Source organism: Mercenaria mercenaria, chromosome 15 (assembly GCF_021730395.1).
Source record: "Mercenaria mercenaria strain notata chromosome 15, MADL_Memer_1, whole genome shotgun sequence".
Lineage (NCBI taxonomy): Eukaryota > Metazoa > Mollusca > Bivalvia > Venerida > Veneridae > Mercenaria > Mercenaria mercenaria.
In genome coordinates this window covers 7,030,026-7,048,324 of record NC_069375.1, presented here as the reverse complement: position 1 = coordinate 7,048,324, position 18,299 = coordinate 7,030,026, and the positions used below count along the sequence as shown (strand labels likewise).

Sequence of the window (18,299 nt, the reverse complement as noted above, 5' to 3'; positions counted from 1 at the left end):
TATAAAAATTGTCTTTATAAAATTAAGACAGCTCATTTGTTTCATAATTTTGTCAACAATGTTGATATAGAGATAAGCTCCCAATCGATGGCACTGGCACCAGACCAGACCATGGTCATTAAGAGAAAACATACCTATTTCAATCATGCATTCCTCACCCAAAACAAAAAGTTTGGTGAATGGGTACTACACATACTGAACATGCATTAATTTATCCTCCATTGAGCACCAGTCACAATGTCTCAATATTTTTTATCGTAGAGACACTCAGCATAAGGGCTGTATATTGAATGGAAAAAACATATTGTAATACGGAAAACTCTATACACAGTACGTACTGGCGATACAATACAGCAGCAACAGATTTTTGACAAACAGTCCTTCACACACAGTAAAGACCTTTAAAACTTTTTTGACAGCACATATGCCAGTCCAAGTTGGACAATACTAGGCCCTGACACCAACTTTTTCAGGGGTGTCCCAGCGTGCCCCCTACCTGTAGACTTTGGGGTCCCTCACCCATACAAGGGATCCTCAAATTCTCAACATCGGTTTCCTATTTTGACATCGGTGACTTACCTTTCAATTTGATATTGTACTTTTTGTACTAAAGCCAAATCTTTTAACACATGAATGTATCTGTGCATGTGAAAAGCAAGAATCTTTCAGGAGTGACCATTAATATTGATAAACTGTCAAATTATAACCTTGCCTCCTATAAAATTTCAACTCTGCTTAAACTGTTATAGAAACGTCAATATAGATTCTTGTTATCTAATCGATGTATCAATCTACATTTCAAAGTTTTACCTAAATGCATGTCGGGGGAAAACATATTTCTGCTTAAAACTTTTTGAGTGACAACTAATTATGCATGGCCATTATTAGCATACATGGTCTTTAAAGTTGTTTTGCTCTTGTTATTAAAATTGCTAAAATTAAAACATCAGTATACATGGCAACAAAAGACTTGCAATAAATGTAACTGTAAATGGGATTTCTCACATTAAAAAACTTTAGATAAACTTCCTTAACAAACATTACTTTACTTTACATAACCTTAGTGCGGTCATATGTAGAACTAAGTGCAAAACTTAAATACTATGCAATCACAGCTCGACATGTGCGGTATTTGCAAACAATTAAGCATCAAAATTGCATGTTCTGTGGATAGCCATGGGCCATTCATCAAACTACACATTTTAGGTGATAAATGTGCGAGTGAAATGGGCGATATTTACCTCAATCAAGATTCTTACAGTATACCCAAGCTTTGCAGGGGTGTGGAATTCCTATGTCCAACTCGGAACTTTTTGCTGACAGACAAGTACGTTTTTCCATTGTTTGTCCCACTGGCACCAGATCAGAAAGAAAATGCCTCCATACGTGTTATACCCTACCCCTAGGTATTCTATAAGAACCATGTTCATGAACCGGGAAAATATACTAACCCGTTTCAATCGCGCATTTCATACCTAAAACACGCAGTGCGGTAAATGTGTACTACAAGTGGTAATTTATCTTCCATTATGTACCAGTCACTATTTTTAAATACATCTTATCTTAAAACAAGAGGACCATGATGGTCCTGAATCGCTCACCTCTTCCCACATGACCCAGTTTTGAGTATGACGTCGTTTTTTCTATTATTTGACATAGTGACCTAGTTTTTGAGCTCATGTGACCCAGTTTTGAACCTGACCTAGATATTATCAAGATAAAAATTCTGACCAATTTTCATGAAGATTCATTTAAAAATATGGTCTCTAGAGAGGTCACAAGGTTTTTCTATTATTTGACCTATTGACCTAGTTTTCGAAGGTACGTGACCCTGTTTTGAATTTTACCTAGATATCATCAAGGTGAACACTCTCACTAATTTTCATGAAGATCTCATGAAAAATATGGCCTCTAGAGAGGTCACAAGGTTTTTCTATTTTTATACCTACTGGCCTAGCTTTTGACCGCACGTGACCCAGTTTCGAAACTGACCTAGATATCATCAAGGTGAACATTCAGATCAATTTTCATGAAGATCCATTGAAAAATATGGCCTCTAGAGTGGTCAAATGATTTTAATAATTTTAGATCTACTGACCTAGTTTTTGACCGCAGTTGACCCAGTTTCAAACCTGACCTAGATATCATCAAGATGAACATTCAGACCAACTTTCATACAGATCCCATGAAAAGTATGGCCTCTAGAGAGGTCACAATGTTTTTTTTATTATTTGACCTACTGACCTAGTTTTTTAAGGCACGTGACCCAGTTTCAAACTTGACCTAGATATCATGAAGATGAACATTCTGACCAATTTTTATGGAGATCCATTAACAAGTATGGCCTCTAGAGAGGTCACAAGGTTTTTTTTATTATTTGACCGACTGACCTAGTTTTTTAAGGCACCTGACCCAGTTTCAAACTTCACCTAGATATCATCAAGATGAACATTCAGACCAATTTTCATACAGATCCCATGAAAAATATGGCCTTTAGAGAGGTCACAAGGTTTTTCTATTATTTGACCTACTGACCTTGTTTTTGATGGCACGTGACCCACCTTCGAACTTGACCTAGATATCATCAAGATGAACAATCAGACCAAATTTCATGCAGATCCCATGAAAAATATGGCCTCTAGAGAGGTCACAAGGTTTTTCTATTATTTGACCTACTGACCTAGTTTTTGAAGGCACGTGACCCACTTTCGAAACTGACCTAGATATCATCAAGGTGAACATTCTGACCAATTTTCATGAAGATCTCAAGAAATATATGGCCTCTAGAGAGGTCACAAGGTTTTTCTATTTTTAGACCTACTGACCTAGTTTTTGACCGCACGTGACCCACTTTCGAATTTGACCTAGATATCATCAAGATGAACATTCAGAACAACTTTACAGATCCCATGAAAAATATGGCCTTTAGAGAGGTCACAAGGTTTTTCTATTATTTGACCTACTGACCTAGTTTTTGAAGGCACATGACCCAGTTTCGAACTTGAACTAGATATCATCAAGGTGAACGTTCTGACCAATTTTCATGAAGATCTTGTGAAATATATGGCCTTTAGAGAGGTCACAAGGTTTTTCTATTTTTAGACCTACTGACCTAGTTTTTGATGGCACGTGACCCAGTTTCGAACTTGACCTAGATATCATCAAGGTGAACATTCTGACCAATTTTCATGAAGATCTTTGAAATATATGGCCTCTAGAGAGGTTACAAGGTTTTTCTATTTTTAGACCTACTGACCTAGTTTTTGATGGCACGTGACCCAGTTTCGAACTTCCCTAGATATCATCAAGATGAACATCCTGACCAACTTTCATAAAGATCCAATGAAAAATGTGACCTCTAGAGTGGTCACAAGCAGAAGTTTATGGACGGACGGACGAACGCACGCTCGGACGACGGACACCGCACGATCACGAAAGCTCTAAAAACAACGCGTAGTTTACAGTAATTTCAACGTTACACAAAAAACTTGCTTGAACTTCCCTGGTGAAGTTCCGTTCTAGATTACAAAACCATTCTGATTGGCTGTTGTGAAAAATGTATGTCAAGCGTCATTTTACTACACGTTTTCTCTAAAATGTGAAAATGCAGCATAAAATTAATGTGCAAAATGAATAAATAAACTGAACAGATGTAGACAAATGTACGATTTCAAATTAAAGGTGGATAATCAGATTTTGGCCATTTAACGGATTTGTTCGAAACTTTAGCATCTGATCATTTACACTCATTTATGTTCACTTAACACTTAATACAAATTAGATTTTCACTGGAGGTATTTTTAAAATTTCATTTTCCTATCCTGGTTGCCCAACCAAGATAGTTATTTTATCATAAGTATAAATTTGATAAACATACTTTGCCTAAGGAAATGTATAAATATTAGACATATTGTAATATATTTGTAAAATATTTGCATTAAAAATTATGTATTTAGATGGAATTCATTAGAAACGCAAGTTTGAAAAATTATTATTACCTCCCTTTGCCTATCTTGGTTGCGCAACCAAGATAGATTGGAAATAAATGAGCTCAGGAGCTACACACAGCTTTTAAACTTGCATTTTCGTTCAAATTGTTCAATAGTTGATATGTCTATCAAATGCAAAATGTAAAACTAGACATTGTATCGAAATAAAAAGAAATACCCAGCTTTTTATATACTTTCATACTAAAGGGGAGTAATTACAAAATTTTATAAAAATAATAAAATATACATTTCAAATAGGAATCTAACTCTATGTAATCGGTCTTTTTGTTCCTTAAATAATTCTCTACCAGAATATACAAAAAGTAAAAAATGTCATTAAATGTTGTTTAAATGTGATTTACCACCTTTAAAGATCATATAAAAGATGAATTTCATTCATTATTCTGAGTTTTAGTGTAAAATTTGATTTTTTAAAATTCTGTTTTTGTTTGTTTACGTTTCGCCAAACATGTGCACACCGTCGTGACATCTAGACCGGATGTTCATCAGGGAAGGTCAAGCAAGTTTTTTGTGTAACGTTGACGAAAGCATAAAATATGTTGATAATCTCAGCAATATGGAATATTGAGACAATGTGACTGGTGCACCATGGAAGAAAAATTTATAGCTTGTTCAATATACTAGGTACCCATTTACCGAACTGCGTGTTTAAGTTGAGAAATGTACGACTGAAACGGGTTAGTGCACTTTCCCGTTCATGACCATGGTTCTTATAGAATAGCTAGGGGTAGGGTATAACACGTACGGAGGCATTTTCTTTCTGATCTGGTGCCAGTGGTTTGTCCGTGGACAAGCAGGCAATTTCAGGTATAAAATGAGAAAATGTAGAAATCATTAAGAGTGTTGCTTCAAGTTTATGGCGGTGACAAAAATAATTTAACTCCAAATATCCCACTTAGAAATCATGAAAACCCCTCTTGGGGGTCAAAAAACGTTGGGAAGCATGGAACCACAGGCCCCATCTAACGATATCCTTATGGTATAGCATTTATATAGTAAGAAAAAAGAAAAGGTAGGACACTTCCGAATACCCATATTCTCTTATTCATTAATATATGATCGATTTCAATAGAATAAAATTTAAACATTAGTTGGAAATATTAATTTTAACAAATATACAACAAAAAATGTTCAAATAAGTCCTATTATAGCTATAAAATCCATGTTTTACATTTTGAATCGAGTCCAACATTTGCTTTGCTCTGCTGTTTCCGGATCTACGGTGCGAATATCCTCAGCGATTTCATTGGTTAATAGGTATAGTTTGACAGATACCGGGAAAAATCGATATACCTCGGCTATATACCTTCATCATCATTACTTCAATAGAACTGAATGAAAAAATAGCGGCAAACGATAATAAACAAAAATGTCAATTCAGTTAGACGAACTAAGGAGCGCTGCTAAGCGTGGCCACAACATTATTATATCGGGCCAAGCCGGTACAGAATATAAATTTTTCAATTTATTTTCACGAAATTTTATACCTTCGATATCGAAGGTTTATTTTTGACCACCGCAATAAGGACTACAAATTCACTCCCTTGCAAACCGGATGTATAGACTCGTTTTACCTATGCTCGACCAGATTTACAAGTATTTTTCTCGGAACAAATTAAAAACTGACAAGGTTGTGGAAAACGTTTAGTTTCTGAATTGACCTACTTTTATTGGTAAATTTCCACCCAAGCGTTTGGCTGACGTTGATCAGGATAAAATATCGCGCGGTTCATACTATAGGGTGTAAAACACTAAATTTTAAAGTGACATTTTCCTATGCTCGACCAGACCGATTTCTTTTTTCAGAGGTAATTATAAAATCAAACAAACAAATATTTTTATAGTCAAAACTTCATATTTTCTAGTTCTGTTTTCAGATTTTAAAATCAATAAGTTTCAGACTTTCAAACAAGAGATAGAAACACCTACCTGAAAAGCGGGCAAAAGGAACATTGGTAAATGGTGTGTCTGCAGTATCCATCAAGTAATTTAACAAGAAATCGAACTGTTTTAACAATCAAATAAACCTAAAAACTTCAAAAAGTCAAATGTCCATAATTATTTTATCCAACTTGTCTTATGGCGCGGTGAATCTTTTTATCTCAAGCGTCTACATGACGCAACTAATGAATGCGCCATTTTTGTTTTGACCTTTCGAGAGGTGGGCGTGTTTGTTTACATCTTAAATTTTACTTTCAAGTCGATAGTTTACAGATATAAGCTTATGTCAAATTATCAATAAAGGTTAGAAGACTATAAAATACGTTGTTCCAGTACTCTTCTTAAAGAATTCGGGAAATACGCATCATTTTCAAGAGGAGATTCACGGTAAGTATTTTCACAGATGCAAAGAAGCTGTCGTCTGTAAACAAACAAGCCCCTTAAAGATCTAGATCAAATATGTATGATGTCATACAAGGATGCTGGGAAGGAAATAAATGAACAAAACCGAGAGTTCAAAGGTTTATTTCAATAAACATGTACATTTATAAATAGTGGTCGAGCACTTGGCTGGTCGAGCATAGGTAAAATGACTCTACAAGCAGGGAAGATGTAGAAATCTGAAGTTCGTGGAAAATCGCTGATTTCTTTAAAAATACACTAGTGATAAAGGTTAAACTTATGCCGTAGGTTTATTACAGTAATATCAATTAATTAAGTGTATCGTTTGAACCGTCCGTTCTACATTAGCTTCAAACCAGATCTGGTGTTTCGGAAGTGTCCTACCTTTTCTTTTCTTACTATATAATGCTATACCATAAGGATACCGTTAGATGGGGCCTATGCATGGAACCAGACAGATCGGCAAACTGTTCAGGATCCTACTGTACATACCAATGCCAAAATTCTTGGGTCTCTTCTCAAAGAGGGGATTAGTCACCTTCTTCGGTTCAGCCGATTTCTTTGCCTTCAAAGGCGCGGCTGCCACCTTCTTCTTCCCCTTCTTTTTAACTGGCTGAAACAGAAAATTTGAGTATACTTTGGGTTCCAAGTAGCGAGCGGTTAATCGTCTACAAATACATCTCAGTGTGTCATTCCTTCAAAATATCGTTAACAATCTACACATGTGATATGCATGTACTTAAAATTAAAACGAAATGACATTTTGAATGCACGATTACTTTGTAATTAACGGATACGTATACCCTCACTGAAATTTCGGTGCACCTACCATGTTGACAATCTCGGAAAGACCGTACAATCTCGCGAGATTTCCTAATTGACTGGTATCGTTTTATTGACCGTTCATAAAACACGAAAAAATAAAGATTTAAGAACGGAATGCATAATTAACGCGGGTTAATTGATATGCTTCAGTAAGTTATTTTGTAATATATACTGTATCCCACGTTAAGTAATGTTCCTTGTATCTTGTATAAAAAATAACAACTATGAAGAGAAACGACAGAATACAAGTGGCAATATGTATTAAGATAAAAAAAAGTAGAAAACCACAGGTCGCCCAACATGACATAAACGAAAATGTTGCAGGCTCGGTTTGATTGAGTCTATCTATGGACGGTAGTGGAAATGCAAGCTCTAGCTCCGGGTTGAGCAGCTATCAACATTTACACATGTTACAAGTATCAGAATATAATTTAGACACATCCGCAGATGTATTCATACGGCGATTCACATGGAACCTTCAATGATGCACAGAGTGCAATTCCATGAAAAGCAGTGTATGGTCCTCATATAGAAATAATTGCTTTGCTCTAAACGAAAAAACAATGGGTAGAACTAAACAAACTGGAATTTAGAGAGGGGATCGGTGGTTATATGGAGCCTGCATATCACAGAAACTGCCAAAAGACAAAATTAAAAAACAGGCACCGTATCCAAGGGGTGTTTAAACAACACCCAAAGCTTTCAAAGCTGGAGTATTGGAACCACCCGAGCCGAAATGGTCAAGCTGAAAAAAATAAACACTACCCTATCACAACATAAATGTCGTGCTGAACGATCTGAAGAGATCGGAATATAACAGCTCTGATTGAAGGTACGGGGAGACTTTTTACGGCCGCAACTGAATTCATAGTTTTAACATTAACATATATGGCAAGTCCCCACTTTATGATTGAACATATATAATTTCTAAGAAAGTTGCATGGGACGTACAGAGGAGAAGGTACATGTATACTTGGGAATCAGGTTAATGCTAGACCATTAGACTAAAGATATTACAGTTTGTTATTCCTTCAAAATATCAGTAACAATATATATATATAAATCCATATATATTTTTTAACGGACACTTGGATAAAAAAGCAACACAGTTAGTTTTAGTTTAAACATAGTTTTTTCAAACAAAAATTGCAATATTTACAATTTATGATACATAGTACAGAAATAATGCCTGAAAAAGGATCAGAACCGAAAGCAACAGCTTATAGAGGTCTTCTCCTACAATTACATAATAGAGAGTTTGAGATTTCAACCTTTGCATTCCCCTTCAACGTCTCTCATATATATTTGGGGTAAAACGTCACCGATATGCGTGTATTTTATTTATATCAGACGTTGCTACTAAAGTTCTCCATGTAATATCAAGTAGGCCTAAGATTTCTCTTTATTACTATGTGAAATAAAAAGCTTTATTTCAGGAATTCTGCTTATTAACTATCAACAAGTATGAGAATAATAAAGTTTTGTATGGCTAATGATTTTAACTAAATACATTAAATTGAACCTGGAAGTATGAAGTTATCAACTGATTTTGAGAAACTTTGAGATTTTGTTCAAACTTTAACTTCTACGGTATATTTGTGTCCCCATGCGGTATCGATTATACCAGATGGGCCTTTTTGTCGTTTTAAACGTCCGGAGATGTGATATCACGAAAGACAAAACTTCAGTCTTTTTGCATCTACTCTGTCCACATACTCTGCATCAAAGACTGAAAATCTGGACGGAGACACATGGCATGACAGTCATTTTACTTGAACAATGAATAATAACGCGCGATTATCGTTTGGTGGAACATTTTATTTCCACTTCCAGGTAAAATCAATCCGTTTCTGTCTTACACTTAATACGACAATTGCGTTTTAATTTTAAACATAAAATGGTACTAGTAAGACGGAATATTCTTCTGAAGTATCAGACAATTTCAGATCTATGATATCATGATGCGAGAAGTGTCCTGTTAGCCGTATTGGATAACTCCATTCTTTACATGCACCGACCCAGAGCCTGGCAAAGGGGCATTGTGGGTCAACCCCCCGTAGGATTCTTACATTTTACAAAGAAAATCGGTCTTGAAACTCTGTGTGACCACCCCCTCCCCACCCACCATCCCTGAAATGGGTGACCCCTCCTTAAAGTTGGTGTCCCTCTAACCAAAATTCCTTGATCTGTACATACTGGGGGGTTCGTTTTGAGGAGGCTGCGCTTTTGGTGCGTGGCATTCCCTGTTTGATATTTTTCTTTGTTTTTACTTTTAAAATAGTGTATATCTGCATTAGTTTTGGAGATAGTAACTTGCATGTAAAACCTTAACCAAAATGTTCTAAGTCCAAAAGGGGGCATAATTTACCCAAAATGCATGTCAGAGTTATGGAACTTGACCCAGTGAGGTTGGTTATTGACCTAGAAAAAGAAAAAATAAGTTTCAAATCTATATGCCTTTTAGTAATAGCTGTATGTACTTGCACGCAAAACTTTAACCAGAATTTTCTAAGGACAAAAGGGGGCATAATTTGGCCAAAATGAAGGTTATGGAACTTGCTGCTATCAACTAGTTTTATAACCCCGAAGACACATGTGAAGTTTCAATTCAAAATCTGCATTAGTTTTGGAGATAGTAACTTGCATGTAAAACCTTAACCAGAATTTTCTAAGTCCAAAAGGGGACATAATTTACCAAAAATACATGTCAGAGTTATGGGACTTGACCCAGTGAGGTTGGTTATTGACCTAGAAAAAGAAAAAATAAGTTTCAAATCTATATGCCTTTTAGTAATAGCTGTATGTACTTGCATGCAAAACTTTAATCATAATTTTCTAAGAACAACACCAACGCAACATGCAATTTTGATCAAAAGATCGTTGAAAACTGACCAGTCGTTAAATTTTGATCATTTATGGGGTCATATTTTAACGTTTAGTTAAATTTAAGTTAATCGTCGGAGATCGTTAGTTGTAGAGGAGAAACACACTGGAAGGGACCAGAAACTAATTTTACGCTATAAAGATATAACTTTATGTTAAAGTATGGAAGCGTCCTAGTGCCAGGTTTGAAATATTTTTATCTCATAATTAGGAGTTACTAAATCCTAATTACGAGATAGTATAAATTAAAGGTGGGCCGGTGGTCTAGTGGTAACACGCTTGACTGTCAATCCAGAGGTCCGGGGTTCGAATCCCGGTCCAGGAACTGGAAATTTCTGAGATGCTCTTGAGTGTCTCCCAGCTAACTAGAGGCCTGTATTGGTTCCTTCCAGGAAAGACGGCTTCGCGTGTATCGGTGCTATACACCGGACACGTTAAAGAACCAGACTGTCTATTCGAAAAGAGCTAGGCTAAGTTAGCTGGACACGTCTGTATCTGAAATGTTCTCTTTGTCTGTTCTGGGGGCTTTATCTCACTCTGTCCTCTTGGTCACATTGCTCTGTGTCTGTACTAGTAGAGGATGATTTCGCGCCCTGTGTAGCTGCAGTATATGTAAAGCGCCTTTGAACGTGTTTATCATGAAAAGGGCGCTATATAAATCTGGAATAACAATAATAATAAATAGGACTTAATAACTTCTAATTATGAGATAAAAATATTACAATATCATCATTTTTCTAACCTTTTATCAGTTTTATTTTTTGTAAAATATCAAACAAAATGCACCAACTATTCTTGTAGAGAATTTTAGAGGAAACAGACATGCGTCCAGACATAATTTACGTCCACACTTTCAAAAATAGCCCATACGATATTCCTGGAACTGAACTTACAGCAAACCTGATGAATCCGAATATTTTCAATCTTCTCTGTGACGAAGAGGACTTTGCTACTCACTGGCTTTAATTTTCCATTCCAAAATGTGCAGTTACTGTTTTCCATATTAGCATACTTTATACTACAAATAAATGTCTTGCGTTTCATTGGTCAAGCGTCATAATCCCGTTATTCCGTTGACAAAATAATAACTAAAAAACAAAGAAAATATCAAACAGGCCGAGGGAATGCCATGTTCCAAAAACGCAGCCTCCCCAAAACGAAACCCACTGAACGCGGACGTACACACTACAAACAACACACACTCTCATAAAAACCATATATTACTAGTGTATATTCTATAAGGCGTATTTCGTTCTGCTATCTTGAAAACACACACGAGAAAGTTTGCACATCGACCGATACTTTTGACTATTTTTACGTTTACTGTAAAGGTACGTTTGTATTGTAAATGAACCAAACTTACGTTATTGTATCAAGTTAGCTATGCCCTTTCTCTGGGGAGTTTAAACATTGGACACATAGAGAGGTAAAATAGATTCATAATGATAAGACGAAATTAGGTTCGATAGTTTGCAACAATATTTCTGTACAATCTCAGTCGTTCCTGAGAATGACTAGCACAAGGTTTTGATATTCCTTAAGAAAATGCCCACTTTCTCACATAACAGATCGGTACTGTGACTCAAATCCACGACCTTGAAAGGGAAAGGGAAGGCCTATTTATAAAACATAGTGGTGATTATACACACTTTCCATGCTTTACCTGTTCAAGTGTACTTATAACTGTACAATTGACTGTTAGAAACTGACCAAATGAATTTGAGACCCATCTGTATTTTTGCAAAAACTGTTTAATATTAGGCAATTTACATATTTAATTAAAATAGCTATTTACATACCTTTAAAGGGTCTCCATGTCTGGTCATTCAATAAGCGGCTTACTATCCTTTTCCACAATTTATTTCGGTACCAGTATTTGCTAGATGACTTTTTGTCAGCAATATTCTCATTCCAGTGTATAATTGCTAGACTGCTTCTCATAGTGTAAGCAAAGTCATGCATTGTACATATTCTTTTGTTTTTATACATGTTAATAGTGTTATTGAAATAATCCATGGCATAAACATAGTTTTGAGCATTTCTGTAAACATCTTGCTTTTTAAGGTGACAAGTAACAGTTGCCGCGAAAAACTTGAAGAAAGTACTTTTTTGCACTACTATTTTGTGAACTTGTTTTAAAGCAAGAGCTGTCCGAAAGACAGCGCGCTCGACTATCCGAATCTTTAACACAATGGAATTAACTATTATTATAAAACAAGGGCCATAATTTGTATTATATTCAAGAACGAGTTGTCTAACTTTATCATAACTTTATAATTTTAATAGATTTGATCACTGGAAAGACCTGTGTGATGTTTCAATCCAATACATCAAGTGGTTACTGAGATATGGCCTTGATGGTACTTGCACCCAAAACCTCAACCAGACTTTTTAGGTCGAACAAGGGCCAAAATTTGAATTATATTCAAACAAGAGTTGTCTAACTTAATTATCTTAATAGGGTTGATCACTGGGAAAGCTCGTGTAATGTTTCAATCCAATACATCAAGTGGTTACTGAGACATGGCCTTGATAGTAACTTGCACGCAAAACCTTAACCAAGGTGTTGCGCAGACGGCGATGCCGACGCCAGGGCAAGTAAAATAGCTCTCCTTATACTTCGAATAGCCGAGCTAATAAAATGTATGACTGTATGAGTATAGCTTTCTTTCAACTGATTGCTTTTAATTCATAAAATGTATTTTCATACGACACTAGTATACTTGCTGAACCGTCTCAAATTTAGATACTATACTGATTACAATTATAACAGAATTGTAACAGTTAACAGTGCCCAATCGGATATGACATTCTTTTTTCAAAGTGTCGATTTACACATAATTCTATCACCTGTGTATATCTTATTATAATCAGACAGAAAGAAAGTATTTGTTTTCGTATTTAACGGGAGATATTGCCTAGTGTATTTACTATAGACATATAGGAAAATCACTTCGTTCTTAGCACGAAATACACCATCTCAGTCAAGTTTTCATCTTTTTGTTTGCAATTTGGCAAAACATTTGGAAAATATGTCTCTAGTTAATCATAGTTAAGTCAAATAAAACATAAAATGACTTCTTCAGAATTTTTCAGGTTTGGAAGAAATTATCCGATTGGGCACATTTAATTCCCATGCTTTTCCCATGCAATGACCATACATTCCTTTCAGCGGAAAGTAGGACACTTTATGTCTTTAAGCGGTGATAAGTTTTATGATTACGACCTTTACCTTCCCACATAGGCGATCTCGCTAAAAACATGCCAAATAGGTCAGAGTTAATAGTAACATGTAGAAGTTTTGGCTGTACGATTTCCAAAGTACATGTATATAATTCTGAAAGTTTCGGAATGTGCGCAATACTATCTCATTTCACCGAGTCTTAAACTGTGAATGGTTTGACTTGATCCACCCATAATATATTAGGCAATCGTGTCAGTTAGTGTTTTGTTTTATTTTCGGTCATGTAAAGGAGGTGTTACGTTATATTAAGACCCCGTCGGTAATTTACAAAGGGGTCAGTTTACAACGTTGAAAATTGACCTCATGAGTCATTTCAACGTCACACCACCATTACACGCCAGACCCATAAAATATGAACAACCATGTCAGTACTGCGACTCGAACCAACGGCCCTAAATCGATGAGAGCTTTTGAATTTAACGTTGAAATATGACCCGATTGTAGTTGTTCAGTTTTCAGACCGTCCATTCATTACATATACATTTTGTAAATGTTAATAAGCATCTAAAGATGTGTAGATGGGTTTTAATTTCTATATCTGACCAGTTACTCTAGAGTTATGGCCGATGAATTGGCATTATTAGCCTGTGGCGCGCTCGAATGTATAACTAAATGTTTATTTCTTACAGTCCTGAAAAAATACAGAAATGTTGATCAGTTTTCAACGAGTGTCAAATTTTCACGCGTGGATGGATCATTAAATAACGGACAGGGTCAATTTTCAACATTGAAAATTGATCAGTCATCCGTTGAAAAAGGACCCATGGGGTGTCAATTTCCAATGGGGTCAATATTTAATGTTACACGGGCGGCGTCCAAAAGCATGTCCGCTCTTTAAGTCAAACAGTTTTCATCCGATCTTCACCAAACTTGCTGACAATGCTTGTGTGCATAATATCTCGGCCAAGTTCGATAACCACTCAAATCACCCCAGGCACTCTTGGATTGTGACCCTTGAATTACTCGAAAAACTGCGAATTTAGCCTTGTCCGCTCTCTAAGTCGAACAGTTTTCATCCGATCTTCACCAAACTCGGTGACAATGTTTGTGAGCGTCATATCTCGGCCAAGTTCGATAACCACCCAAATCGTCCCAGGCACTCTTGGATTATGGCCCTTGAATTTACGTAACTGAATATTTAGACAGGCGTATTTTGTGACAGTCTGGCGCTATGCATAATCTTACCTTAATCCAAATATTGTTGGATGACCTATAATAACCGAATAAATAGCTGGACAAAGAAAAATGAAAAAGGGGAATAACTGAACAATTACTAGGGCTAGTTATGGTTACCGGACACTGCATTCCTCCTTGTCGCCATCTACTTATATTCCAAGTTTGAAGTCAATCCCTTGCATAGTTTTCGAGTTATACAACAAGCAAAGCGAAAGTAAAAATGAGAAAGGGGAATAACACTCAATTACTAAAGCTTGAGTTATTGTTATGGACACTGTACTCCTGTCGTTGACATCTACCTACATTCCAAGTTTGAAGTCAATACCTTGCATAGTTTTTGAGTTATGCGCCGGACAAGCAAAGCGAAAGTAAAAATGAGAGATGGGGATAACTCCTAATAACGAAAGCTTGAGTTATGGTTATGGACACTTCCCTTCTCTTGTCGACATACCTAAATTCCAAGTTTGAAGTCATTCCCTTAAATAGTCTCTAAGTTATGCTCCGGACAAGCAAAGTGGGGACGGACAGACTGACTGAGAGACGGACACACGGACGGAAAGTTCAATTACTATATGCCTCCCTTCGGTGGTATAGAAATGGGGAAAAAATGTTTATGTTCAATTACTACAGTTAGGAATGAGATATTGCGATCATACCATGAATATAAAGGGTATTTTTCAAGGGGGACAACCTACTATAACATGCCAGTTCAAATATAATAAAAGCTGGGGATGGGTATATCTTTAGAAATGATGGGTAAAAAGATGCACTGATTTAATGTTTAGTAGAACTTTTGTTGGTTAACTTTAAGGTTTTAAGTCCGCGCTTTTAAATGATTACTTGAATGTAACCTTAGATTATAACATGATAAACTCATTGTTTCAAACTGAGAGAAATACAGTTATTATTTTCACTAGTCCGGAACTACACTTGAATTCGAAAGGATATGGATTGTAAGGACTGAAAATGTGCTTCAAAAAGACAAAGATGTATTGTAATGCTTACAAAAACACTAAAATACACACAAAACGATTAAAATGTAATAGAAGACCTGTTTTTTACATTTTTTCCAACAAAAGCATTGTGACGTCATGAAATAAAGCGCACGACCACAGCGTTACGCATGGTGCATGTCTCTGCGCGGTTGAGTATAAGAGATATAAAAAAATATATATCAAACAATAGTGACATTATAAGCTGTGGACCGATACATTATTTTCTATCATAGCATTTTGTAAAACATTTTTCATGGATACTTTTGGCATTAGTCTTACAGCAGTCGATACTGCATTGCGCAAAGTACCTAGTAAAGAAAACCTTTGCTGATACTTCTATTTCCAGTGTACTTGGGTATGTGGCTGTTGTGAATTCTATTCCTACTTTTTTTTATTTTGAGTTGTTCCCAATTAATAACAAGTACACTTTGTTTACATGTATAATTATTAAGTGGAGCTCCTTAAAAACCTAGACCCTAGCAAAGCCTCTGGCCCAGATGAACTGTCACTTAGGTTATTAAAAGAATTGCACTTAGAAATAGCCCCTGTCCTTACTCATATATTCCAAATCTCCCTCAATACTGTTATTGTCCCCAATGATTGAAAACATGCAGTCATTGCCCCTGCATATAAAAAAGGTCCGAAGCGTAAACCCTCCAATTATCACCCCATATCCCTTACATGTATTGCCTCAAAGTTAATGGAGCACATCCTGGTATTCAACATTATGCTCTTCTTTGATAGGTTTAATATCCTAAGCCCTTATCAACATGGTTTCAGGTCAAAACACAGCTGCGAAACCCAGCTAATAAGTTTCTCCCAAGAAGTCTGTGACAATTTAGAATAGGTCAACAAACAAATATTATAGTCATGGATTTCAGCAAAGCTGTGATAAGATACATCATCATAAACAAGTTCATAAGTTACAAAAATTAGGTGTCAACCCACCGGTCACTTTTTGGATCAAGTCCTTCCTTCAGGGTCGCACCCAGCAGGTTATTGTCAAAGGTCACAATTCAGACAATCTCCCCGTCCTCTCTGGTGACCCTCAAGACTCGGTCCTTGGTCCTTGCCTTTTCCTTTCCTACATAAATGACCTGCCTGAAAGTGTTAAGGGCAAAGTGAGGCTGTTCGTAGATGATACGATAGTCTATGTTACGGTCAAATCTAACAGTGATACATGCCCGAACTCTACAGGAAGACCTTTTAAGCCTCGAAACATGGGAGTCTGATTGGTCCATGGAATTCAATCCAGACAAGTGTGAAGTCATCAGAATCAGTCGCAAAGGAAACCCTGTAATCTTCCCTTATAAGCTGCATGACATCGAGTTAAAAGCGGCTGATTATGCTTAATATCTAGGTGTAACCATCAGCAAAGACCTATCATGGACCAATCATATCAACAACATAACAACAAAGCAAAAAACTCCCTAAGATTCCTCAAACGAAATGTCAAAACCCCAAATAAAAGAGTCAAAGAGGTTGCATATAAAACTTATGTTAGATCCCAGTTAGAGTACTGTTCCACCCTATGGCATCCATGGCAAAAATACAAAACAGAGCAAGTTCAAAGATCTGCAGCAAGATATGTTTATAATGACTATAGTTACACCAGTAGTTTTTTCCAAAATGTTAAATGAACTAAACTGGCAAACCCTAGAACAACGCCGTAAGATCAGTGCAATTACAATGTTGTATAAGATCCAACAACACCTTGTTTTTGTTGACCATAATCACCTTAGAAGAACTAGAAACCATAACTATTTGATACCGTATTCAAAGACACACTATCTTGTCTGTTGCTCATCTCTATTTGTAAATGAGATTACCGATCCACCCATGCAGTCCATACCTATGTTCCGTTTCAAACATGTAATTTATAAATTTATTTATGATACAGTAGGGCATTTACCCCTTTCCCCCTTGCTCCACTAACAAAACAATTGTGCTGTTAATCATTAATCAAAAGGTACCGTGTCATGTGAAAATTTATTTACATGTGAACATTGTATATGTATACTCTTATGTTATGTTACATGTAACTTGAGTTAATAAAGTGATTGTTATGTTATGTTATGTTATGTTATGTTATGTTATGCAAACTCCTTTTTTCCCAGAAGTATACGTCTCCCTGTGTTTTTCAAGCTAATCCCAGCTTAGAAATATTTGCTGTGCAGCTGCCACCCTTCTATCAGTTCTAATTCAACTTCCCGCTTTTACTTTTGACCTGGCCTGTGAAATAGTTCTTTTACTTTATCTTTGTGATGCACATGATTTCTTTGTTGTTTTTTTTACTATTTTTAACAGCTATGTCTGACAACGCGGCTGCTAGTCATAATCGTTAACGACTGCTAAGCAGTAGAACAAAGACATAGACATGGACATAATTGTTTATCAATTATTCAAGAATTTGTAAAATCTTTGATAAAAGAAAATAAAACAAAATCAAATATAAATAACACTCTTAGTATTGTTCTAACCAATGAGCTATAAGAATAAATGTGTATTTTATACTTCTTTGTTCCAACTTATAAATAATTTTATGCTTTGAACTATCATTTTCAGGATATTCTTAATGACAGAATGGTTAATATCTTAACTGTGTGCATTTGAAATCCTAAATTAAAGTAAATTCAGAAATAAAGAAGTTGAAGTGTACTTCCTTTTTTCTTGTTTTGTGTCTTTATCCTATGCGAGATAAGTATATCTGCATTAACTTATTGCACTGAAAACCCTGGTGCAAAGTAAGTCCGAATCGCAATTAAAAGTAATATTTCAATAGAAGTTAAAAAGATAATCGTGATTAGGAATGGAATCCATTCA

At 35.9% G+C, this 18,299-nt stretch overlaps 1 protein-coding gene and 1 long non-coding RNA gene across 2 annotated transcripts in view; one reads left to right on the top strand and one right to left on the bottom strand.

Moving 5' to 3' along the window:
* The window catches only part of LOC123537324 (60S ribosomal protein L7a-like), a 30,461-nt gene extending 23,257 nt beyond the window's left edge, over window positions 1-7,204 (bottom strand). The window contains exons 1-2 of the mRNA XM_045321041.2: window positions 7,183-7,204; window positions 6,846-6,966 (exon numbers count right to left, since the gene is read on the bottom strand). Of these exons, the coding sequence (XP_045176976.1) occupies window positions 6,846-6,966; window positions 7,183-7,185 (124 nt within the window). The 5' untranslated portion in view covers window positions 7,186-7,204. The remainder of the gene's footprint in view (window positions 1-6,845; window positions 6,967-7,182) is intronic.
* Window positions 1-18,299, top strand: part of LOC128548893 (uncharacterized) — a 191,344-nt gene that overhangs the window by 27,365 nt on the left and 145,680 nt on the right. The window lies entirely within an intron of this gene.